The sequence below is a fragment of the Thamnophis sirtalis genome, unplaced genomic scaffold, assembly GCF_051295495.1.
Source record: "Thamnophis sirtalis isolate CommonGarterSnake01/CBP01778 unplaced genomic scaffold, rThaSir2_p1.2 scaffold_5, whole genome shotgun sequence".
NCBI classification, from domain to species: domain Eukaryota; kingdom Metazoa; phylum Chordata; class Lepidosauria; order Squamata; family Natricidae; genus Thamnophis; species Thamnophis sirtalis.
Genome location: NW_028261385.1, coordinates 105,462,193 through 105,489,139, shown reverse-complemented (window position 1 = coordinate 105,489,139; position 26,947 = coordinate 105,462,193). Strand labels below are relative to the sequence as shown.

Below are 26,947 nucleotides of genomic sequence, written 5' to 3'. Positions count from 1 at the left end.
TGTATCCTATTTCTATCATTGATTAAAGAGTTCTTGCAAATTTTTGAAGCACTATAAAAAAGCCTAGAAAGCTATTTGGGCCAGAAACATCACAATGCTGCTGGAAATTGGCAAACAGATTGTTATTTCCTTGCCATGCCACTTCTCACTCTTTGAAACTCCAAAGTAATGCTTTTCTTTACCCACACTAACTGCTCATTTGCAAAATGAAGCCAAAATAGAGATGGTTGTAGCTTTTTTTTTACCCATTTCTACTTCCTCAAAGGAACAGAATTGCTATGACTATGTGTTTGTTGCTATATGAATCCAAGCAACTACTCGGATTTTAGCTGTTTTACTGATTGTCTTCTTGATATATATCTTGAATGTTAATATGTTGAATTGGTATCTTCTTTTGTATCAGGAAAAGTACCAGCCATTCTAGTTGGGTAGCAATCCTAACAGTGACGGCAATACTAACAACATCTACAGTGGTACTTCCTAAGGATCACTGCCAAAAAAGGGATCAAATATTTAAGGGGCTGAACGTTAGCTGATGTATTTTTTATTGAGTTTTTTCAAACAGAGGGAGGACAATGCAAGGGTGTGGAAGCATGAGGATGTTACAAAATGTTTGTTGTATTATGAACTTAGTAAACTACAAGTGACCTTTAAAATCAATAAAGTTTTTTGTACTCTAGTATAAGGGTTCCCAATCCCGGGCTGCAGCCCACTACCAGGCTGTGGCCTCCTCAGAATTGGGCTGCATGAGTTGCTGGCTGGAGCGTGCATGTGCAGCTCAACTTACGCAAGTAGTGGGCCAGCAGGCACTTTGTGTGTGTGTGTGTGTGTGTGTGTGTGTTGACCCACCACTTGCACAAGGGCTGCATGTGCATCAACCTGCCACTCATGTGGCCCAGTTCCCTTGTCCCTCCCCCCCCCTCCAAGCCGGGCTGCAAAGTCACAAAGGTTGGGGACAGTTGCTCTAGTAGAAATTTCAATAGATATTCTGCATTTAACTGTAATTCATGCTTACAGCCTTCTTCTACCTTTGGTCAAAGCCCACAGCCCATATACCCAAGGCTTACTCAGCAGACAGATCCAGGACAGATTCCATGGTGTTCAGGCCAGCAGTATGGAAGTTGAGGATGTAGCGTTTCATGCGGATGGATTCTAGCCATTCGGCAATAGACCGATAAGGAATCCCATCGGACCCACTGCAGCTTGGAAGTCGAAGTGTCACCCTATAAATTGATAGGTATTTTCAGACCAATTATGAAATTTAAACTGTAACATGGGAGAAGGACAGGATCCTACTTTGATGAAGATGGAACCATTCCAAATGGCTGAGAACTTCTAACTTTGTGTGGAGAATTTCGCTTTTCATTATTTGCCTCGCGTGAAAATTAGCCATGCATAGTCAGTGCTTTTTTTCATAATAGGAAAACACATCATCTAGAAAGAGCACCCTAAACAAATACATGTAGGATATAAATGTGCAGGTTCCAGAACTTTGTATACAGATTGTGTAATAAAGAAATTATAATTAACCCTGGTGGTAAAATTCAGCTTTTGTTGCTGAAGATTTATTTATAGATATAATCTCTCAAACTGTTCTAAAGGAGCGCTTATCTCTTACCGAGGGTCAAAATCAGCCACAGTTCGAAGCAAATGTGGGCTGGAAAGGAAGTGGTCTAGTTGAGCTTGGATCTCCCGGAAACGTGGCCTCCGTGTCCGATCATATGACCAACACACCTTCATCAGTTCATAAAGGATAGAGGGACAGTCCACTGGTGGGGGGAGTCGATACCCATCCTCTATACTTTTCATCACCTACCCAGAAAAACAGGCAATCAATCAGGTTGTGAGTGCAAAATTCCTTGGACAATGTAGCAGAAGTATGAACAGTTCTGGGCATTTCTTGATCTCAGATCTAAGCACTAGAGTCATTTGGAATTAGAACCATGAGTTTTTGGAGAGTCACTTAGATTATTTTTTGAACCATGGATGCCAGATTAAATAAACTCATGATAGATCAAATATTTTAAAAGAATTTAAATATTATTTTTTTAAAAGTGCAAAACACGATCAGGGTGAGATCCCTCTGAAGATTATGTGATTATGATGTGAATGAGTCATTTCAAATGAAAAGCAGTATACTTTTTTATTTTTCAAAGAATTATGCTGAATTCAGCAAGAGCCACAGAATTTCTTCTAGTAATTTTTCTCCACTTAAAATACAGGAAAGAAAATCATTAGTTGATTGCTTGTCTACAGTGGTGGGACTCAGCCAGTCCGCACTTATTTGGGAGAACCGGTTGTTAACTTTCTAAGCAATTCAGAGAACCGGTTGTTGGAAGAAATCTCATTTTGTTTTTCCCCCACTTTACAGGGCTAATCCTGTAAGGAAGGCAGGAAGGAAACATTCTGGTGTTGTTTCTAGCCTAATCTTTATTGCCCTGTTTACAGAAACTGCCTCTCCAGTTAACCCTTGTTACATTGTAACAGCTAAGACAAAGTACCCATCAACGTGAGTGACGTTGAGTTGGCCACACCCACCCAGTCACATGACCACAGAGCCACGGCTACCCAGATGTTCATTAGGGAAGAGAACTGGTTGTTAAATTATTTGAATCCCACCACTACTTGTATATTATAGTAAACAAAATCTGCCCCCCACCCTAGATCTGTATGAAGTAAAGAACCTTTGAGGCAATTGATGGTGAAAGAACCGTGACCCAACAAAAGGGGAAACGACAAAACCGCGCCCAACTAAACCGCATCTCTGATGTCATCAACACGGCGACAACAGCCAGTACGGAGAAAGAAGGGCGCTTTAAAGAAAGAAAGAAAGCCGATTTAACTTAAGGTAAGGGTTAGCTTTAGGGTTAGCTTTAGGGTTAGGTTAAGGGTTAGGGTTAGGGTTAGGGTTAGGTTAAGGTTTAGGGTAAGGTTTAGGGTTAGGTTTAGGGTTAGGGTTAGTGTTAGGGTTAGGGGTTAAGTTTAGGTTTAGGGTTTACAGCGTGCTTCTTTCTCCGCGCTGTTGTCGCCCTGTTGATGACGTCAGCGATTTAGTCGGGCGCGGTTTTGTTGGTGAACCGAAAGAACAAAAGTATTCTTCTGCTTTCTGCCAATGGAAATTTTTAATGTGAAATTTGGGTTGGGAGTTCTCACATTGGCAGGATAAATATTTCTGACCCAGGAGTATATATGTTGGTATAAATTTCATGATTCATTAACAACTATTCATTCAACAGAACAGCCTATTTATGACTGAACAAAAAAAATGAAGACCTAACCAAACCATTTTTCCCCTCCAGGGTATTTGCTTGTTCAGAGGATGGTTTGACTGACAATCCCTGTTTCTCCTTGCCCTCTTACCTCCTGATTAGACATATCTCCATAGGGCTTGTCTCCATATGAAAACACCTCCCACATGACAATGCCAAAACTCCAGACATCGCTGGCAGAGGTGAAGATTCGATTGGCAATGGCCTCTGGAGCTGTCCATCGAATAGGGATCTTTCCGCCCTGTTCAATGAGATTGCAAAGGAACTTGATACTCAACTTTCGCAAGCACTAAGGACTGATATTCTCTGTGAAGTTCAACATTTGTTTGTCTTACGCTTACTAATAAATAGTAAAGCACAATAGTTGCTTTGGGCACAGATGCATTTCTTTCTGTAATGTAACACAGAAAAACAGTATGGCTTTGACAGCTCTTTGGTAGTAAAGCTTGAATGCAGGAGTGGGTTCCTGCCAGTTCTAACCTCTTCTATAGAAGAAGTTCCACAAATCTACAGTACCGTTTAGAACCATTTCCAGCTCCCTCCCACCATCTGCCCGCACATCATCAAGATGAAGAGCAAGAGGAGGAATTCTGAGATTTGAAGTCCACAAGTCTTAAAGCTGTCAAGTTTGAACACCCCTGGGTTTTTTTTTCTAAAGGGTTAGTGGTTACAAGGGTCTTGTAACTTGACAGCATTAAGACTTGCATGCTTCAAATGCCAGAGTTTCTGAACCAACATTTTGGTTGCTCAGCAAGAGCAGTGAGTTTCACCACATTTTACAATTTGGCCACGCCCACCCAGTCACATGGCTGGCAAGCCACTCCCACCCAATCACATGGCCAGCAAGCCACTCCCACAAAGCAGGCCACACCTACAGAAGAGGTTCTAAAAAAATTTGAAACCTACCACTGCTTGAGTGGGAATATATTCTTTGCAGAATTTTTTAAAAAATCAAAGTTTTTCCCCCCAATATTGTGAGGCATAAATACATGACAGTACTCCCCCCCCCCCGCTCAATGAAGAGTACCCTCTAATAGCTTCTTTTGTGTTACCTTTGTTTCATATGTTCCTTCCACATCATTTTCCAGGATTCGAGAAAGACCAAAATCTGAGACTTTGCACTGAAGGGTGTGTGATGCCAAGATGTTGCGGGCAGCCAGATCACGATGCACATAGTTGCGGTCTGAGAGATAGGTCATACCTGAGGCAATGCCCTGCAGCATCGTCACTAACTGCACCGAGCTGAACTTGTCGATATTCTCCTGCAGTGCACACAAGGACACTGATGAATGCTTGTATTCTGTTCATCTGTTTGCTTCACAGCAGGGAAAGGGGGTTATGTTCATCCTAGGTAAGAGGAACTAAGTCTCCATTCACAGCTGAAAAGCTTCAGTTTAGGGCAGTGGTGGGATTCAAATAATTTTAACAACCGGTTCTTTGCCATAATGATTTCTTCCAACAACCAGTTCGCCAAACTGCTCAGAAACTTAACAACCGGTTCTCCCAAAGTTGTGCGAACTGGCTGAATCCCACCACTTGCTTTAGGGATATATTCAAATAGTCCATCAGACCATCGGGTTGCTTCTACAACATAGGGTTCACTCAATCAAAACAAGCTATGGATTTTGCTAGGTAGTATTATTTATACTCCTAAAAAGTAAGCAGAGGTTGGAGGTTTCCAGATCCACCAAGTACCACTCTATGCATAAGCAGCCTGGGAGAGTGAATGTAACTTAGGTAGACAAGAGTTCCAAAGTTTTAAATGGATGGGAAAGATTTAACAAAACTGGCATCTGCTAAATCAGTATTTCTCAAACACAGCCACCGTAGGATGCGTGGACTTCAGTGCCCAGAAATCCACATATTTTACCTTGCTAAAGTTGAGAAACACTGAGCTAAATGACCACTGGATCATGTGTACAGCAACTGTGGCATTATCACACTGAAAGACCCATGACTAAGAATGAGAATACCAAGTTAAGAGCTGGCTGTAGTTCCTGCTGCCAAACTAAAGATGCCATAGTATGTGTAGAAGATGACCAGGCTGAGCCTGAGGGATGGGGTCAAGCACTTCAGTTTAGAGACCCTTTGAGATCTAAGTCCATCCCTCCTCAAATTCCATTGATGCTTATCTACAGCCAAATCACGTTCACCATAGTAATACAGATTCTTCTTTAGAGGTACCATGAAATAAACTTGTATTCATTTTGGACCTAACCCTAGCTCTGATTTCTTGTGCCTGACAGTATGTTGGGTAAACTAAGATTAGTCTGAGGAGCTTCTATTTCCTTCTGTTTTTTAAACAGGTTTTCCCTGAGGTGGTAGTAAACCCACCAGCCAAGCTGAATCACCTTTAAGCCAGACTGATATCGCTGATTACAAACACACACAAAAACTTGCCTGAAAAACATATTAATCTATAATTCTCTCTCATCTTATTTATGTGGGAAGATATTTCATACTGACTGAAAGATTGATTAATGTCATTTAGCAGTTCAATCTTACTATCTGTGAAATGTTACAGCTCAGACACACATTCATCAGTTCAAGTAGTCACCAAACTCTTTGATTAAATCATTCTCTAGTTTCTTACCCTTAAAAAGGTGTCCAGGGCCCCATTTTCCATGTATTCTGTAATAATCATCATTGGATTCCCTGTGGGGGGAAAAGAAGAAAAAATACTAAGGTTATTTTCTTATTATATCCATATCTTCACCTTCCTTCTCATTTCTTTGGCCACAAACATAGATTATATTTCAGTCCAAGTTGTCTGGCAAATATACTTTTGGAGGAGATAAAGCTACTTTCCTCGTAATCAGTCCCTTTCGCTGTCTAGCTCACTATCGCCTATTCAAACTAGTGACAGCTACCCCAACTCAGAACACAACCTTTCAATAGCAATAGCAATAGCAATAGCAGTAGACTTATATACCGCTTCATAGGCCTTTCAGGCCTCTCTAAGCGGTTTACAGAGAGTCAGCATATTGCCCCCAACAATCTGGGTCCTCATTTTACCCACCTCGGAAGGATGGAAGGCTGAGTCAACCCTGAGCCGGTGAGATTTGAACCGCTGACCTGCTGATCTAGCAGTAGCCTGCAGTGCTGCTTTTAACCACTGCGCCACCTTGGCTCTTCTTTCAAGAAGTTTTTACATCTTTTGTGCTTCACACCCAATCAATTCACCCCTTCAGGGGAATCAAATGTACTTTATCTCACAACTATCACTGAGTGTAAATGTCCTACTGTCATTACAACTCTGAATTCTTACGTTTTGTGACAACTCCCTCGAGCCGGACAATGTTGGGATGGTTGAATTGGCCCATGATAGTTGCCTCACGGAGGAAATTCCACCAGGTTGAATCTGAGTAAGTTGACTTCAAGGTCTTGATGGCCACAACAATACGCTCTTTCCCTGGGAAGTGCAGGGCACCACAATAGACCTCCCCAAATTCTCCTATGGAACATCCCAAAACAAGGCAAAGGATGAAGGAAATGGAGAAATGGCATCAAGCGAGGTAGAGACAATCAGCTAATTAAACTTACCTTCACCAATAACTGTGTCAATTGAGACAATAGATGGGTCCAGTTCCTTTGTGAATTCTAAGACACCCCTTCGGGGATCCTCATATGGTTGGAGATCTACATAAGGTTTCAACCACATCTCATCTGCAATAAAAGCTGACAATATAAACTAGTTTCTCCCAAAAGTTTCAGACAGCAGGGGAAAAATCAATTCCATTGACTTGATGAAAAACGAGGTCCTCCCACACCACAGCCCTAAACATATTGTATAAGAAGTAAATCAGGGCTACTTTCATGAATAAACACCAGGCTGATGAAAGCTTCCTCATTCAGAAAACTCTCCCAGCTGTATGTTCCATCACGGCATTTCTTTGAGATGCATAAACTGATTCCCTGGGAGCTGAGTGTGAATGAAGAAATGGCAAGAGAATATGGCTTTTACAGTTCCCATAAACCATTTCTCCATATTAAATCTCTTTTAGCCCCCCACCCTTCACTAAAAAATATATGCTTTGGGAAGGTGCATTTGGGGGGAAAGTGGTCAGAAAATTTTGGCCAACAATCTACTAAAACTTATTTATTCCTGATTACCTCTAGCTGGTTACTCAAGCGCCCCTAATTACTTTGCATGTAACAGTGTTTTGCTAACTGGCATTCTATAATATTTTTGCAAGTTTTTTGCAAACTCAATCGCCCATGTCATGTCGCTCACCCATGTCATGAAAACTTCTGAAGGTTCTAAAGACTGGAGAAGGCCACTGTGCCTGAATTCTAGAATGCAGATCTTTGCCATCTCCTTTTAAAAAAAAATAAAAAATTGAAGCCTCACCTCGGTTGTAGCCATTGTGGCATGGCCGTGCTCGGTGATGATGAGCTCGTCTGAAGAATAAGAACAAACATAAATAGAGGCTGTAAGCAAGCAGGGTATATAAGAGAGCAAACTCCTGTCTTTGGTGGCAACCTTTACACCAGAGGTGGTATTCAGCCAGTTCTGACAGGTTCTGGGGAACTGGTAGCGGAAATTTTGAGTAGTTTGGAGCACTGGCAAATAGACTGGCCCCGCCCCTGCTACTTCCCAGCCTCCCAGCTGATCTTTTTTTGCCCTGAACAGGAGAACAGAGCTGGAAAGCAGGTTAGTAGGGTGGAGAACGAATGAGAATTTTGCAGTAACCTTCCCCTGCCATGCCCACAAAGCCACAGCCACCAAGCCACCCCACCCCCACCAAGCCATGCCCACAGAACCGGTAGTAAAAAAATTTAAATCCCACCACTGCCTTACACACATGGCCTTTACCTTCGACGGAAGATTATGATCCCTGTGATCAGCCCAAGGAACAACAGGATTCCAAAGATGATTGACACAATCACACCTCCAGGAAGCATACCGGTGTCTGCAAGATCAAAGAACGAATTACAGACATCCCTTCACTAGAACAAGAAAATCTATTTATAAATAGATATTAAAATACTTCTATTCAAATAAGAATTAGGATTATGTACTGGATGTCAACTAGGAAGTGGTCATAGTGCATTGTTAAAACTGCAAAATGGTCCATAAGGTTCAATAATGGCCTTGCCACCTGTTTTATAAAGTATGGACTCTCGATTATTGGGGCTATGTATACCTTTATTTTTAATTTTAATGTTAATCCATGTTTCCATTTCACTTGTCGTTACACATATCTTTGCATGATATGCTTTGGGCTTTAATACACTTACAGAAATAGTTTTAAAGCACAATACATCAAATTGGTTGCGCTATTTAGCAATCAGTTCTGGTTTATTTATAAATTCCTGATGCATCAGGTTATTAGAAGAATTGATGGAAACAAACAGTGATGATGTCTATGCCCAAAATAGAAATGCTAAATTTATCCAAATACTCTATATTCAAGAGGGATATTGAAGCTTTTGTAAGTGGGTAGTTTGATCCGATCTTAAATAATGCTCTTAGCAATGACTGCCTTATGGGTAATTCTTCCTGTATGTTGTTCTCCTAATTCCATTTACAGAAACAATAGTTGGTGGTTTTCACCATGCTTGTTCCTGACCTTGCTTAAATTGTCATAAAGGGAACCATATGGATGTTAGAGGAATTTCATACTGCAACTGTATTCAACATAGGCAGCTACAGTGATGGACCCCAGGGAAATGAATATGTGTGAAAAACAATGGAACAACCCTAAGTATGCAGTCAATTGGCATCAGTAAGCCATATAATAAGGGCTCATAGGTTTTTATTTGCTCTTCATATTTTATTGCAGAAACTGGCACGATTCCCTTTCGATGACAAACATCGCTGCTGTGTAAATTATGTGGCAGATCTGTTGCCAAAAGAAAAGTATTTTCATTAAGAGACTTTTAAGCTGCCATTACTTCCTTCTCTCCAATCATTCCAAAGTGCTTTGAAGCCATCTGTGCTTGCCCTAACTTCTGCTGACTCAGAAAATGATAAAGAAAATTACTCTTCTAACTTGAGCGCCATGGAGCCTGCTAGAACAACAGTCTCCTCATCTCCAAAAAGTTTGGCACTTTGCATGCTATTTGGCAGCTGATACAAAAAGAGTAAAACAGCTATAATCTCTTAACCCTTTCACTGGCCTGGGCTACTGAGGAGATCTGCAAAGCCAACATTCCACTTAGAAGACCGTTAGGGCAGATGTAGCTCAAGGGTCAAGAAGAGGGGTTGGGGGAGAAGAATTATCTCCAGTGGCAAAATGGTTTGTCCCTAAATTTTGCAGAGCTCCAAGTTTCCAGTTGCAGCCAGCTTCACGGCATTTCTTTTGCATAATAGTTCATTGAAAATGGTCTCAGCTGCCCCAAAAGGAATAATAACAAGGGATCACAAAAGCATGGAAGCATGGGAATTCTTGTTTTTGAACTATTATTTATGAATTCATTTTGCTCTGTGCTGCTTATTTATTTCATGGCATTTTAAAGAACATCATCTGGGACAAAGTCAAGTTACATTTGGAAACTCCATATTTTGATCACATCCTCCAAAAGGCAGCTGTCATGAGGTTAATGTCTCCCTGCTCATGATGATAACACTGCAGGCAGGATCTTTAAATAACACTTCAGTAATAACAGTACACTGTTCCATCTGGATATAGGAGAGAGAGACTGGAAAATGAGATGCAGCTGCGATTCAATTTTTTTTACTGCCAGTTCTGTGGGCGTGGCTTGGTGGGTGTGGCATGGCTTGGTGGGCATGACAGGGAAGGATACTGTAAAATCTCCATTCCCTCCCCACTCCAGCTGGGGCTCGGGAGGCAAAGAATAGATGGGGCCAGTCAGAGGCGGTATTTACCGGTTCTCCAAACTACTCAAAATTTACGCTACTGGTTCTCCAGAACTGTTCAGAACCTGCTGAATACCAAATCAGCATTAGGCATAGCCATGAGAGAGACCATGGGTAATGCCAATAACAAAATACACTTTTTGCCATTTTGTGGGTGTATTCTCTGACTTCATTGCAGAACCTTAAGCTTTGGGACAAGGAAAAGATTGGTAACTGATTCTTTCAACAGGAATGCTTTGTAAGATGAATGATGGTGATGGAATTCAATTCAATCGTCCAAGTTTATTTCTTTCTTTCACCTTGTTAAAAGAAAGACAGGGCCTATACTTGATATTTATCTGTTCTTAGGAGTATACTCCCAAGGAGGGTATTTACCCATCCATGTTTGCAAACCCTGCCTTCGGCACTCCTTCAGAGGAAAATTCCCTAACTCTCCAGTGAAACAAGACCTTTGCTCCTTTAGGCAGGGTAAGGTGGAGAATATTAAATACTATGTTTTATATTGAAACTTTATGGAGCGATGAGAACAAAAAAAAAGGCTGGGTCACAGTTCTGGATGATTAATTTCTGTAAGAGTGAATATTTCTTATACTAGTAATCAAGTAGCTATTTTTACCCTGCAGTCTGTTAAATCTAGAAAGAACATTATTATTCTAATTGCTGATTCCTGATTACCATTAAATAGAATTGAGGTTATGCCATTATTTTACTTTGTTGTAGAAATAAAATACAGAATTGAATTAATGTAATGTTTAGGGGAAAAAAAATACAGAATGTGCCTGAGCATCTACATCGGTTTCTCTCCAGAGTCCTCTGCAGCAATGCATGGCTGATAAGTTGTCACTAGCTGGCTTATTTATTTCAATGATTTGGCAGGGACAGCTGCTTGTGCTAAGAAAGAAACAAACCCATTAAAATATCTGTGGCTTGTTTTGAGATCATTCCCCTTTTTATGGCAAGCAGAAATTGCTGTCCAGCGGCACGAAAATGGCAAAATAAACTTGAAATAAGCCAGTAATGGCCATTGGTAATATATGATATGGAGCTAGCATGCACATCTGGATACATTGGCAGTAAATCCAGAGTTTTTAATTTGTACCTTAAGCTAATTTATGAATCGGATTTCTTCAATTCATTTGGTGGAGACTTAGTGGGGTACAGTGGTTAAGGCACCAGACTAGAGACTGGGAGACTGAGTCCTGCCTTAGATAAAAAGCCAGCTGGGTGACTTTGGGCCAGCCCCTCTCTCTCTGTCCTGGGAAGAAAGCAAGAACAAACCATTTCTGAAATCTTCCCAAGACAACTTGCAGGGACAAATCCAGGCAGTTGAAATACAATTCACGTCAGTGGCAAGAGCAGCCTCACATATTTAATTCTTTAGTGCAATGTTGCTTTCTTTAGTGCAACGAATCAGAGGCTTTATGGATATATATTTGATTGCATAAGACCACAGACAACCTGATCAACTTCAGTAAGTCCGCTACTGTTAAAATCAGTACTGAATTGCTTATTAATTGAACAACTAGATTAACCGGTTAGTTGGAATGATTCTTAGGAACCACATAAATAGATTTGCTCCAGAAATCCTATTAATACTGAGACTGTTTTCACCATAGGGGAAATAAGGAAGTACATGGGAAGGAGGGAAATTTATCCTCTCCCCCTAGAAAAACTGTTTCCATCAACAATGGATTTTTTAAATCTAGCTATAAAACTTAATTAAATTGTAATTATAAAATGTTATAATAAAAATTAATTAAAATATACAACAAAATTCTTTTATTACAAATGTTAATTTTGAGAAATAAATAGTTTATAATTTAAAAAAAGCACAAAGAGAGAATGCCCTCCTTCCTTCCCCCCTCCCTCCCAGCCCCAAATGCAGTTCCAATTTGGATTGGTCTCTTGCCTCAGAATTGGGTTCTAAACCACTGAGCTACAAACATCCCTCAGCACAGAATTGGGATATGAAAAGACAACCTTGTGGCAGAGTGCGGAATTCCTGCTCCTGGGAATATGGTCCAGGTCCTAACGGTGTGATGGAGCGCACCCGCAGCAAATAGGCTGTGTCAGGCTGCAGGTTAGCCAGGGTTACTTGAGGTTTCTGAAGATGATGAACGGTGTAGTGTTTTTCCTCTCCCTGTGGAATTGAATAACCAGAATAGCTTTCTTAGAGTCAAAACAAGATGCAAAGAGCTACACATCAAGGGGACAGTCATAGATTTTGGAGGAAGCCAATAGAATAGCACATTTCACCTTCTCGAAGTACAAAACCTCATAGTTCACAGAGCTCTGGCTGCGAAGACGGGAAGGGAGCCAAGTCACAGAGAGGCTGCTGTCATTCCGCTTATCCAAAATGACATTGGTCACCACAATTGGAGCTGCATGGAAGGAGAAACAAGATGGTCAAGCTTAACTTGTTCTTTTACAGCTGAAGGCAATGCCAAACCCATTGAAAGTTTGTATTTCTCAGTATTAGTAATGAAGAGTAATTACTAATTATTAATTAGAGAGTAATTGATCTTTGGAAATAACAACAGCTGGGATGAATTCCACAAATAAGGGGCCTGCTATGAAAGGGAACCATGCAAGAGAATCCAATCTCACCTATCAAATCCAATTTTCCAGCATTCTTTGCATATCCTTTTCAATCTCTCTGACTTTTGGAGCCAGTTCTCCTACAAGTAGTTAGATCAGCATCTGACTCCAAAATACATTTTGATTAGTGATTCTAGCTCCCAGAATATACCCTTCATATATGATGGTCCAAGACATTTCTGTGCTGGAGCCGGAAGATCCCAAGGACTCTCCTGTTCTTACATCCACGTACCAACAACAGGACATAAGTTTTTTTTTTTACTACAGGTACCATTGCCTGTTTAAATCTCTTTAAAAGAAAGAGGTACTATATAGTGCAAGAGTCACAGAAGAATTTCCCATTCCACAATGTTAAATTTGTGATTGTGCATGTTGTTTGGATTTTCTATCCCAACTTCAAGATACCTGGGCTGATCTTGGTTCTAAAAACTATTTCCTTGGAGATTGCTTTATAGGCTTTATAGTAGGACTTTCCTCCTGCTCAAAGTTTTCTGCTCAATGCTGAAATGTTCAGTGTTGAAAATTCTCCAACACTAACACATGACATCTGTATGAAGGCTGTAAAGTCTCCCACCTACTCAGACACCTGTAATCCAACCCATTAGAAGTATAGGCAGCCTTTGACTTATAAGCATTCATTTAGTGAAGGTTCCAACAATGCTGAAAAAAGGGACTTATGACCATTTTTAACACAAACATTGCAGCATCCCCATGGTCACGTGATCATTTTTGAATGTTCAGTTGACTGAGTTTCATGTTTAATGAATAATAATAATAATAATAATAATAATAATAAATCAACTTTTGTAGATCAACATTTGGAGAGTCTTTTCTTCTTAGGAGTATGCAAAAAATGCAAAAAGCCGCACTGCTTGGATCTGCACGCATATTACGAAAATATGTTACAACGTCCTAGGCCCCTGGGTGGGGCCCGACTAGTAACCAATGCCAAATCCGGCGAAACAACTGGCCACTGTGATACAATTGTATAATAATAAAAATAAATAATCAACTTTTGTAGATCCACATTTGGAGAGTCTTTTCTTCTTAGCAGTATGAGCATTTGGACACAATGTAAAAGATATTATTTATGCTATTACTTTTGAAAATATTTTATATGCAAAGTATAGAATAGCCTGGAATAGCACAGCATAGCATAGCATAGCATAGAATAGGTTGCAAGCCACACTTATTTGGGAATCCTTCAATAAAATATGCTTAGGATAAACTCGCTATACAAGAATGTGATACAATCTCTAGCTCTGCTTTGCTATGGTTTTATCATTTTTTTTTCAAAAGTTGTTCATTATCAATGCTTTATTGGTGCTTAACATTACTGTTAAGCACCAATAAAGTGCTTAACATTACTGCTATCTATCTTCAGATATTGTCAACAAAAGCAGTCCAATAAGTAAAAATAAAACAAACACATCCCAATTAAATTTAAAAGGAAGACATATAAATATGCTCCCTATTAAATATTGGAATATTATGAATTAAAGCAGTATTTTTCGCTTATTTTCTCATAGTTTATTTTTCCAGTGACTGCTATTATTAAAACTATTTATTTTAAAATATTCTTCCTTTATTGTTAATTGCAATTATTAACCTAATCCCATAAATATGTCAACATTACCTACCACTCAGAAGTATTATAATGTAGAATAGACTCTTAAAATCAGCCTAAGATCTAGGAAAAAAGATGTGATAAAGACTGGAAAATCTTGTTTCCAGAAGCAACTGGTAGGCAAGATAACTCATTTTCGTAATGGGGAAGGTAGAGAGGTGGAACTGAAATCCAAATAATTAGAAAGGTGATGAGAGACCCAGCTGTGCTTAGAAGTGGCTCTTATTGACATGGCCTGCAACTTGGACCAAGGAGGCAGAGGAGGGATAGAGATTACCAAAATTAGAGTCTTTTGGCCTTTAAAAGAGTTCCTGATTCATATGTGTTTCTAATGCGGTCACAAGAGATGTTTCTGCTAAGGAAATGACTTGCATAAGTCCTTGTGTCACTGCCTAGTTAGATATGTCCTGGCTTGTCTGGTTCTCCGTAGATGATCAAATAAGTCATTTCTGTAGCATAACAAAACGAATTCTCAAAGTCAGACTGGAAATTATTTAAGTGTTTATTATGGAAATATGTTGCTCAAAGTACCAGAGTAATCCTAGATTAAAGAAGTAGAATTTTCTTCTGATACCACTTCATCAGGAATGAGAACTTTAAAAATCAAATATATTCATGTTAGTGGCCTCCGGTGGAGCTTTGAACACATAGCAGCAATTTACAAATTGTTTTCGGGAGAGTTGATATGAGCTAAAATAAACTTCAGGTTTTATTCTCCAGAATTCTGAGTCTGAGGAATCAAACAGAAACACAGAGCTGCTAACCAGAATAAGCAGGTATAAGAGAAACGAAAGGGCATCTATATCAGCATCATCTTCACTTTACCAAATTAATCTGATCAAGCTCCCTAGTGGTCTCTGTTAGCATAAATTTTTAATATGCTGGCTAACTTTTCAATGGAAAATTGTCCCCCCGCATAAACGGTTGTGGTTTAAGCTCTAAGGAAAGATTACCATTCCTCAAAGGAAACGCTCCTTTCAAGAATGATACCATTCATCTTATCATTTATATAACTTCTGTTTTTTCAATCATTTTATAAAGTTCTCCATAATATTTCCATCAATCTGTACAGCAGGTTGGGATGATGACCTCCAGTAGACCTGAAGAGGTAAGTCTGATAGTAAATGGCTTCCTCTAGGCAGATCTCTATATCACCATTTGTCTTAGTTCTAATTGTCTGTGAGAATTTGCCATGCTGTCTGGGACTGATGAAAGTTGGCATCCAAAACTAGGCTCCCTACTCCTCCACTCCTATAATTTATCATTGACATTAGTACTGAGTCAGAGAATTACTTTTAACTATTACAGCATGCCCTCATCTTATGTATTACCAAAGTTGTCTATGGAGAGGTGAAGAAGCTTCTTGGATGAGAAGCAAAACATCTTCAAAGGAAAATCAGAAAGTCCAGTTGCCTCTTGAAAAAGTACCTTTGGTCAAAAGGCAACTGGACTTTCCTATTTTTTTCTTTGGAAATATTTCATTTCTCATCCAAGAAGCTTCTTCAATCATGACCTGGAGGATTGGGAATCTCCATACACATAGCTGGCTGCTCTTAGCTAGCAAAAGGAACACAACAAGAACTATAATTCAACTTCTACTCCAGCTTTGGTTGCTCATTTCCTGAGAATGTAACATCTTTTCTCCTTACTCATTGTAGTAACTCACCTGCATGGCCCACAGACACCCAGATGGGGAAACTGGTGCTGTTATGTGAGGCAGGGCCGAGTCCTGACACTCCGTTGTGAGCCCGTACTGTGAAGCTATAATTGGTGTAAGCTTCCAAACCATCCACGATCACACTTGGTTTGGGGAGACCAAAAGCACTGGGGGAAAAAGTCACACTACTTTCACAAGGTTCGCACATAAAATGGCAACGTTGGCAGGAAACATTGTAAGTAAGATCCTGGCGCCCACCCCAATCAAGGGGAGGTTGCCACCAAAGGGAAATCTGTGTCCCCACAAGGGAGACGTTGAGATTGCGCGGAGGAGAAGGAGGGCCTGGAAAGGCAAAGAGAAGAAAGCGTATTAATCATTCCATCCCGGAAAATCCTGTTTCACAGTTTTTAAACTTTTCTTAATGTACATATTCAATGCATAATGAGATTCTGCAGTGGTGTTCATTCATCTTTATACTATGAGTACTTTCTATTGGGCAGAGTTTACCAAAGCACTGGACAGAATATATTCAGTGGATTTCAACATAAGTAAGGATGATGGGATCCTAAGCCTAAAATACCAAGGGGAAGGGAGGTTGTATTGCATCTCTGTGCCTTGGACACACACCTTCATCTTACAATATATCCCCAAAGCATTGAGACCTCCGCTGGGAGTGAAATGGGAGTAGGTAAAACAGACAGATATCAATACAATAGTGCGACTCCACCACATTTTCATCTGCATTTTACAAGAGATGTGAGGACTTTATTCTTCAAAGGACCATCTTCCCTGCCTGGAGACATGTGTCGCTTCTTGAAGGACTTACTTGTGCAGGCCACAGTTTGATCCTCAGTGGATGTTCTAAAGAAGCCTTGGATGCAGGCACAGCTTGTAGAGGCAGGAGAATGGGAGAAGCTCTTGGGAGGACATTTGAGGCACTGCTTCATTTCTAGAGAGTGACGATAGAATCCAGGCTGGCAGGCTGTGCAAAAAACAAGCACCTCATGAACACTTGCAAGGTAGTAGCTATACCCAAATTAACTTTCAAAGTGCACAGTCATAGACATGATGGAAATAATATCTTACCCAAACTTGGAGAATCTTATCTTAGAACTGAAAAGCAGGTAAATAATTAGCTATGTTTATGTTTTAATTCATGGTGAATTTCTTGTTATTGAACTGACTAGGTATGATAAACAATAAATTAGGTTCTACAAGTTCCATAGATAGGTTGTACAATTTTTGTTGGCTCAAGAATAACACTAGGATTCGAACAGCTTATCAAGCATTATGGTTGAAAAATCAATGATTTCAGGAATCAAAATGAATGGTAGGACCACAATTTAATGTTTACTTTATTTTCATTATTGTACCGGTATTATGTTACTTTTAATTTTAGTTCTATTGTATGTTCTATTGCTTTTTTGGGAGATAGCAAAATCCCAAGACAAAAAAATACAATTTTTTTCATAATCAGAGAATATTATGAAATTGAGAACTAAATTATTTTAATATAATTCAAATTAATATTTGTACCGTCCCGGCTATCCCCATTTCTTAGATCTTTAGATTACCTTTCCGATACTGCCACACTTCCAGTTTTATTGTAGTAGAGGTAGTAGCTTAAAAATGTCCTTGATCAGAGAACATTGTGTTACGATGATATCGGTTTTCTGAATGGCACCAACTTAAACTAAGGCACCAACTTAAACTAAGTAGAATATGGTTACACTTATACCAAATACTAAAATTCCTTGCTCCCAACGTTACTGTAAATTGTTATAAGTTATGGGTGACATTGCATTGCTTCTTTGTATTTGTATGGAACTGTAATAAAGATTTCTCTATTCATTTAAATAGTACATTTATATTGGATGATAATCATGAAGTCCAATTTGGATGAGAAACATATTTACATCTAAATTTCTGCCAATGCTCTTTTGGAATGCAGAATAAGCCTAGGCTATTATTGGGTTCAACTGAGGACTAAATTAGATATAAAGTTTGTCACGAGGGTAGTCCTGGCATTTTGTCTGGATCCAAACTTGTGCATGAGGAGAGGGAGGGTTTAATCATTTGTTTCTGCTGCATGCTAAGTCAGAAACTGGTTCATCTTTTCCCAAGAGAAAATGTCTAATTCTCATGAATGCAAACAAATTCTTCAAACTCTGCAGGCAACAGCCCTGCTAAAGCCTCAGAGATCTTGGGAGTCGTTTGTAGTGGTGTGGAGGAATTCAGTTTGAAGCCCCAGCCAGGCGATGATCAAACCAGTTATTGTATTATTCTCTGCCACTTTTACACTACCATCCCTTCCCATTAACCGAAAAGCAAATTACAAGTGGCCTGCAATGATGTGGAGTTTTGCTAACCCAGAGACTCCGAGAATAAGCTGAAAAAAATCATTGCTCTTTATCCTGCAGTAACAAAATCACCCTTATTGCCACTCTACCCAAAAAGTGAGGGAGGAAGGAAATGAAATAAAAAAAACCCTAAGCAACCTGGACCCTTGTAATAATAGTTTGGCCACTGCCTAAGAAAATGGGAAACTGTCAGTCTTTTGTCAATTTTTACACTTGCTATCTTTGCCTAAGCAGGGAGGGGAATGGGGGGGACGGACAAAGGGGGACGAGGGGATGGACTACTAAGCTGTCAAACCAGACTCCCTCTTATCTAATCTGTTGAAGCTGCCGAAGCTCAGGAACTGAGAGGAAGGGTAAGGCAAGAGTTCCCTTCAACAAGGAATCAACAACTAATGATTTCCACTGAAAACCAGCTTCAGAGTGGTTAACTTAGAAATCGGCTGACAGTTGGAATCGCTTTATGCAAAAATGCCAGTAATCCATGAATATTGTTTTAGTATTCTTCTTTCTCCCTTGAGCTGAGTTTCACATCTCTATGCCCCACCCTAAAAAAAAAATCAGCTGCTACTAATGGCTCCATGGAGAGAGAAAGAAGCAAAAAAAAAAACCCGAAAATTGCTGCCAATTCTTTTGTCCCCACCCAAAACCTTTCCAGTGGTTTTCCCAGACCCACCCGTGTCAAAAGGCATCATGGCATCAATGTCTGAGAAATGAATTATCTGAGCCCTTCCCCTCACCCCTTCCAAAGTGCCCTGATGTGCTTTGTTAACTATTATGCAAGAGTTGCCATGACAGATTTGGCTATATTATTTCTGCAGAAACAAAAAAGAGGAGAATTGTTATGTGGGTGGCATTAAAAGGGAGTGCTGGAGACCTGAGGAAGGAGGCAGCAAAGGTGAAAAAGGAAAATCAGTAACAGGTTCCAGCTGGATTATGTCACCAGAGGGAGGGAAAGGAATGAAGCTAGGGAAGGTTGCACCACATATGCCCTTACACAATAAATAAATTAAAAACAGCAGGTGGCAGCACCTGCCATAGGAAGGTAGATTTTCCTTTATAGATGTAGTCCGATATAAATATATTGGATATTTTTTTCAAACTTAATCCATTAACTTGTTTAAAGTTTTTATAATGGTTATTAAAACTACTTTCCAACACTATATTGAATGGCATTTAGAACTGACACACAGAGTGTGGTCCAAATAAAACTGTAAATAATGAGGCCAAGTGTTCTCACTGAAAGGGCCTAAAGGAATCTGATTCAGATTTCTGCCTAAGTAAACTTAGGTACAAGGGTTTGCAAGCTACAGTTCACTTCATCATATTATGGAGCTGTATGAGATTCCTTCTAATTTTTGGTTTTACTATATTATAGTCTAACTTGGCTCTCTTCTTACTATCACGCCCAAGGGGGGAAAACTGTGCCTTTAAATGCAAATGTGACTCCAAAGAATTGAATTATGTTTTCTTCAAGAAAAACAGCAGATCAATTCATTTTAAACAAAATTAAATTTCCTTTCTTATATTAAAAGTCTCCCTCAAGCTCTCAGTCATTTGTTCCAGAGAAAACGTCATTGGCTTAAAATTGGTGAGCTGACAAGGCCTGTATCCTTTTAATGTGTGTTGGATGCACTACACAAACATAAAAAGGGATTTGTTTGCTTTATCACAGCTGCCCATCTGAAGCCAGTGACTACTGTTGCATTTGGCCTTGTTTGATGACCACATAGATATGTTCATAATGTCCAGATAATAATCTTGACAATAGTACAGTTAATCCTTCACCACAAGTGAGCCCAACATTTCTTTTAAGTGAGACATTTGTTAAGTGAATTTTGCCCCATTTTATGACCTTTCTTGCCTCAGTTCTTAAGTGAATCCCTGCAGTTGATAAGTCAGTAACCTGGTTGTTAAATAAATCTGGCTTCCCCATTGACTTTGCTTGTCATAAGATCATGAAAGGTAATCACATGACCCTGGGACATTGCAACCGCCATAAATATGAACCAGTTTCCAAGCATCTGAATTTTGATCATATGATCATGGGGATGCTGACAAGGTCGTAAGTGTGGAAAATGGTCATAAGTCACTTTTTCCAGTGCTGTTGTAAATTTCAATGGTCTCTAAATGAACTGTTGTAAGTTGAGGACTACCTGTACTGAAGGAGTTTACCACTGTCTTCTCCCAATATTTTTTTCTCAATTTCCAGCCCTGTGCTAATATAGAGGGTAGCAAGGACCATTCTTGTTTTTCATCCTTCTATACAGAAAGTCTTCCCCTTTCCTAGATTATCAAGCATGAAAACTTCTTCAGTGAGAAGTTAGTCATGACGTGGGTCCTTGGTGGTTGCTTTGCTTGCTGGTTTTCTTCCAGATGTTTCATTGCCCAGATTAGGTAACATCATCAGTGCTAGTAAGGAATGCTGTTTGCTGACAGTTTATATTCTGGTGGTTGCCCTGTCGATGTTAGTGGCGATGGTCTTAGGGATTCTTTGGCTGGGCTGTTTATTCTTGGCTTCCTCGCCATTTTCTTGGTTGGAGTATTGTTTGCTTGATTATTGGTCTGATGTTAACTTTGGAGTTAATCTATGCTGATCTGGGTGGTGATTGCTGGTAGAGAGGTCCTTGGGTCTTTTTGTTCCTTTTCGGGGTGGGTGGTAGTCTCTTTTGCATAGTCTGTTGTTAATATCTATGTGTCTATTGATGGCTGATTTGTCAGAGTGCCAGGCTTCTAGAAATTCTTTGGTGATTTTGGACTTGACTTGGTCTAGGATGGTCACATTTTTCCAATTGAAGCTATGGTTAAATCTGTCTATATGGAAGCAAGCTCAGAGAACACCAAGGACCCCTCAAGTCAACCCTGAGTTACAAATATTCTTCTTTATTGGAGAAGTTATTCATTTCTAATATGCAATGGATTCAGGTGATTACATCACACTTTGGGCCTGTTGCAGAAGCTGAAATGAATCAGATGCAAGAAAACACTTGTCTTTCAGCCCCTCCTGCAATTGTCCTCCATTTTCCTGGTTCGGGGCTCTTGTCAACCAGGATTAATTATTTCTAATATGAATAGGCAAGGATTAATTCAGAGCAGACAGTCTGATTTCCTTGGAGGAAGGCATAAATTGATGGGTGTTGTGCTGATGCTGAGCCACTTTGCTCTAAGATGAGTAATGCTTCTTTATAAATACTCCTCACTGGTTTGATTGCGCATAATATCATAGCAGCCATGGGTTTCCCACACTACACATTCAGTGAGCTCACAGCCAATGAAGAATCTTGCTTGATGCATGTTTTGCAAATATGTTTGTCACTGTCATGCTTTCATATTTTCAAAAGTGCATCAAATAAATCCATAAATGAATGTTTGAAAGGAGGCTCCTTCAGCAGAAATTGGACATCTAACTGCCAGAACTTCCTCGTGATACAGCTTGAATTATTTTAGGACTTTTCTGGATTCGCACTTTGATAGTCACTACATTTCTTCTTGACTTTGGAGTGGTGGATAAACACCTTACCCCATGAGATGCAGGAAGACCCATTTCCTCTGTTCTGAGACAGACAGCAGGAAGGTAGGCAGACAGACAGAGGGGAATTTGGTTGCAATTTCGTGAGGGAAAATAACAGGCCGTGTGATGCACCCCTCCCCTTTGTGGGGGAGGCAGACAGTGGCACCAGCTCATCTGCTACCACCACCCAGCAATTATCTTAATGAGCTTGTATGGGCTCATTAAATTGAAGGGAAAGAAAGGTACTGCCACCCCAGTCCAGCCAGAGCCAAAAACGTTTCACTATTAGTGAGAGAAGGCCAAACAGCCAGTCAGAATTGTCCCTGTGAAATCATCATATGGTCTCTTTTCCCTCACAACAGACTATGCCCAGCTCAGGTGTGTTTTGGGGAAAAACATGTGCAATGTTTTTGTGCAATCCCTGACCTATGCAGTCACGTGAAAAATGTCAATCCCTACCACCTGATCCACATTTCAACCTGATCTATATCATATGGGAGATTCTTCAGTTGAAGCTTTCTGAGCTTCCCTACAGAAGGTCAAGAAGAAATGGAATGGAAGATCAAGAAAAAATGGGATATGTATATCATTCCTCCCAGTGGTTGGTTCCTACCAGTTCAGACCAGTTCAGCCCAACAGGTAGTGGTTTGGCGGCCTGGGTCGCTGGAACTGGCAGTGACCCAGTTCTGCCACGTCCCTGAACCAGTTCCCTGGAAGGCGCCATCTTGTTTTTCAGTTCTGTGCATGTGCAGAACAATTTTAATTGCACTGCACATGTGTGTGCAGCGCGCATCAAGAGTGTGTGCAGCGTGCATGCGAGCAAATCTGCAGTAGTGCCTGCTGGAACCCACCCCTGATTCCTCCCTTTCTTCAATCCATGGATTAGTCTAAGCAAGGTTCATGACAAATGACCTGCTCCCTTGATCTTCTAGAACCCCCAGAAGAACTTCTAATTCGTTTAATGTCATGCCAGGGAAGGTACTAAGCTTTGAGGCAATCATCTTTCTTTCAGGTGAAATACCACAGATGACTCTGACTCAGGCCTTTGCTATCTATACCACAGGAAATGTCCCAGCTGAGATTGTAAATATTCTGTGCCAAAGTTCTACAAGGTGCTGGTACTTAGGTCAGCTCAAGAAGCTTGTTTGATTTTAAGTAAAAGAGGTTGATTTGCCCTTCCTGGGATCATAGGTCAAGCTCTTTCAGTATAAACAAATATTTGGATTGCATGATACAAGTCTTGGCTCAAAAGAAAAGTACAAAAATGTGAATTTGAATATACTAAAAATGCCTATCTGAGGGAAGATGGCTGCAGAAAGGATTCTTGTAAAAAAAAAAAAAATTCTACTTATTTTTCCCCCTGTGGGTGGAAAGCAAACAAATGGCTGGTTGCCAACAGCAGTGAGGTGACACGAGGCTGGATCCAGGCGGTTGTTACCGCTTCTCTTCGGGAGGGGTACTTTCCCACCGCGCTTAAGACAGCGGTGGTGAGACCCCTCCTGAAGAAGCCGTCTCTGGATCCAGCTATTCTTAATAACTATCGTCCAGTCTCCAACCTTCCCTTTGTAGGGAAGGTTGTTGAGAAGGTGGTGGCTCTCCAGCTTCAGCGTACCTTGGAGGAAGCTAACTATCTTGACCCCTTCCAGTCTGGCTTCAGACCCGGTTACAGCACAGAAACCGCTTTGGTCGCATTGACTGATGATCTCTGGAGAGCTAGGGATGGAGGCCATGCTTCCATCCTAGTTCTCCTGGACCTCTCAGCGGCTTTCGATACCATCGACCATGGTATCCTTCTGCGACGACTGCGGGAGATAGGGGTGGGCGGCACTGTCTTACAGTGGTTCTCCTCCTATCTCTCGGACAGGTCGCAGTCGGTGTTAGTGGGGGGGCAGAGATCGTCCCTGAGGCCCCTAACCTATGGGGTGCCGCAGGGGTCGGTCCTATCCCCCCTACTATTTAACATTTACATGAAACCGCTGGGCGAGATCATCCGAAGGCACGGGATAAAATATCACCAATATGCGGACGATACACAGTTGTATCTGTCCGCCCCGTGCCAACTCAATGAAGCGGTGGACATGATGAACCGGGGACTGGAAGCCGTTAAAGACTGGATGAGAGCGAACAAGCTGATACTCAACCCAGACAAGACCGAGTGGCTGTTGTGTTTCCCTCCCAAAAATTTGACCACCATACCATCACTCAGGCTGGGGGGACAAAATTTAAACCCCTCAGAAAGGGCCCGCAACTTGGGAGTCCTCCTGGATTCACAGCTAACTTTTGACCACCATCTCTCAGCTGTGACCAGGGGGGCATTTGCCCAGGTTCGCCTGGTGCGCCAGTTGCGGCCCTACCTGAATCGGGAGGCCCTCACAACAGTCACTCGAGCCCTTGTGATCTCTAGGCTGGAATACTGTAATGTGCTCTACATGGGGCTGCCCTTGAAGAGCATCCGAAGACTTCAGCTAGTCCAGAATGCGGCCGCGCGAGTGATCGTGGGCGCACCACGGTTCGCCCACATAACACCGATCCTCCGTGAGCTGCACTGGCTACCTGTTGGTCTCCGGGTGCACTTCAAGGTCTTACTCACCACCTATAAAGCGCTCCATGGTAGTGGATCTGGCTATTTGAGAGACCACCTTCTGCCAATTACCTCCCTGCGTCCCATCAGATCGCATAGAGTTGGCCTCCTCCGTATTCCATCCGCCAGTCAGTGCCGACTGGCGACTACTCGGAGGAGAGCCTTCTCTGTTGCGGCTCCGACACTATGGAACAATCTCCCCGTGGAGATTCGTACCCTCACCACCGTCCAGGCCTTCCGTACAGCCCTCAAGAACTGGCTAACCCGTCAGGCCTGGGGATAATCTTATTTCGCCCCTCCCGAATGCTGAGTGAATGTTGAGTTTTATTGTCTAATTTACTTTGTGCACATTTCTTTTTTGTATTGTCCTACACTCCCCTTCCTTTTTTTGATTGTAAGCCGCCCTGAGTCCCCTCAGGGAAAAGGGCGGCCTATAAATAAACTACAAACAAACAAACAAACAAACTACAAACAAACAAACAAATGCAGAAAGCGGATGGAACTCATGGATGTATGAGCCAACTGGCAAATTCCAGAAACAAACTGATCTTTCCATTCCTAATGGCGGGGCTGAATAAGGTTCTCTGAGAACCACAGCTTTCATTTCTATTTATCAGAAGAGTGTGAAAAGAAACAGGAGAATATTGACAGGTGTGACTGTGATATGAAAGAGAAAATTTCAGTGGCATGAGGAAGCATATTCTCATAGCTATGACAGTGAAAGAGACAAAGCATACAAACCAGGGAAATGGAGAACGCCCAAAACCATTCTGAAACAAAAGTAAGTCCAAAAAATACATAAGTAATAAGTATATTTGCTGAACGTTTACTATATTCTCCAGGGGGTTTCCAAAAGATGGAAATACATGTACTTTATCAAAGGATGTTTATCCTCCCTATTAATACATGTAGGCCTCAATTTATGACAATTGAGCCCAAAATTTCTGTTGCTAAGCAAGCCGATTATTAAATGAGTTTTGTTCCATATTAAGACTTTTCTTGCCACAGTTGTTAAGTGAATTACTGCAGTTGTTAAGTTACTAACACAGTTAAGTGAATCTGGATTCCCCATTGACTTTCCTTATCAAAAGGGGATCACATGACCCCTTGCAACTATCATAAATACATGCCAATTATCAAGCGTCCAAATTTTAATCATATGACCATAGGAATGCTGAAATGGTTATAAGTGTAAAAAACAGGTATAAACCACTTTTTTCAGTGCTGTTGTAACTTCAAATGGTCACTGAATGAATGGTTGTAAGTCGGGGACTACTTGTACCTTTGGAAGTAAAATCAATTCATTTTTCACTGTATATAACTCAGGAATTTTGCCAGTAATTTTAAAGACTGAAATTACTCTTGAAAAGATAACAAATAGTTTATAGCAGAGGTGGGCTGCTGCAGGTTTGGCCCAGATTGGCCGAACCGGTAGTAGTGGTGGCAAGAGGCTCCATCCACCTGCCCAGAAGCTTCTGCGCAAGCGCAGAAGCGTCATGCAAACGCCCGAACCTGTGGTAAAAAAATTAGCAACCCACCTCTGGTTTATAGGTTTATCTTTGTAGCTATACTGCAGGAGAAGACTTGTAACACAAGTCTGATAGCCACAATTCATGGAATTTTTTATTAAATTGATTAGTCAGAAAACAGGCTACCGTCCTCCTGATTCTTTGTGGCTTCAGTCCTTCTCAGTACCATCAGCCATCTTTCTAGTCAGACTGCTCCATAAAATATCCTGCGTATTTCAGTCTCTCTTCACCCACAGAGATAATGAACTAAATGTAGGGCAGAATCTGGATAATGAAGGCCACAAAGGTCTGCTCAAAATTTGTCTGCAAGTATTTAAAAGAATAATTATTTATTTTACTCACAATACATGTATCATGTCTGACTAACCCTTACAACTTCCCTTTCCTAGCAAGATGAAGGATAAGTTGTCCTATCTCAACTGCAATGCATGTTAAAGTTTGAGCATGTATCTTCCTTTCCCATTTCCATCTTTCATGTAGATCGGACAAAGACCAGAGCTGTACGGCTGTCCCCTTTAGCCTTTTCTTTATACTATTTGAAGACAACCCCACCCTGATCTTTGAACAAAGGCCAAAAAACATATATATATCTGGCATGCTCCCAACACTGGGTGAGTCCATAAAAGGTTGGTTTAAGCCCTGACTTTCAGCAGAATTTACTTCAAATATATTTTATTTTCATCCATAATCAGCATCTGGTAATATTTAAAACTACTTTGGACTACGAATGCATGCAAAGATATATAGACATTGTCTGTCAGTCTATCTAGTTTACCTTAGAAGGGCTTGGTTAAAACCAAGAATGCTTTCTGAAAAAAAAGGAAGGTATTTCCTACCATGTTGGCCCTGGACAGATTTTTGAAAATTTCAGGGTGGCACTCAAGCAACATAGCTGTGATTCTGAGGGAAGGCTGTGTTTGTAGTTGCCCAGCTATCAGTAAATCACACAAAAAATGTTTGGCAAAATTGATTGAGGCATTTTGCACCTTGCCACT

At 40.8% G+C, this 26,947-nt stretch overlaps 1 protein-coding gene across 2 annotated transcripts in view; it reads right to left on the bottom strand.

Annotated features, from left to right (window-relative positions):
* Nucleotides 1-26,947, bottom strand: part of EPHA1 (EPH receptor A1) — an 83,037-nt gene that overhangs the window by 1,681 nt on the left and 54,409 nt on the right. Inside the window, exons 5-17 of one of the 2 annotated variants that reach the window (XM_014065993.2) lie at nt 16,801-16,956; nt 15,984-16,316; nt 12,349-12,473; nt 12,073-12,232; nt 8,086-8,182; nt 7,621-7,670; nt 6,813-6,947; nt 6,538-6,723; nt 5,863-5,924; nt 4,322-4,531; nt 3,361-3,510; nt 1,619-1,812; nt 1,068-1,223 (exon numbers count right to left, since the gene is read on the bottom strand). In XM_014065993.2, coding sequence (XP_013921468.2) covers nt 1,068-1,223; nt 1,619-1,812; nt 3,361-3,510; nt 4,322-4,531; nt 5,863-5,924; nt 6,538-6,723; nt 6,813-6,947; nt 7,621-7,670; nt 8,086-8,182; nt 12,073-12,232; nt 12,349-12,473; nt 15,984-16,316; nt 16,801-16,956 — 2,014 coding nt within the window. The remainder of the gene's footprint in view (nt 1-1,067; nt 1,224-1,618; nt 1,813-3,360; nt 3,511-4,321; nt 4,532-5,862; nt 5,925-6,537; nt 6,724-6,812; nt 6,948-7,620; nt 7,671-8,085; nt 8,183-12,072; nt 12,233-12,348; nt 12,474-15,983; nt 16,317-16,800; nt 16,957-26,947) is intronic. The other variant, XM_014065994.2, reaches the window with a different exon arrangement.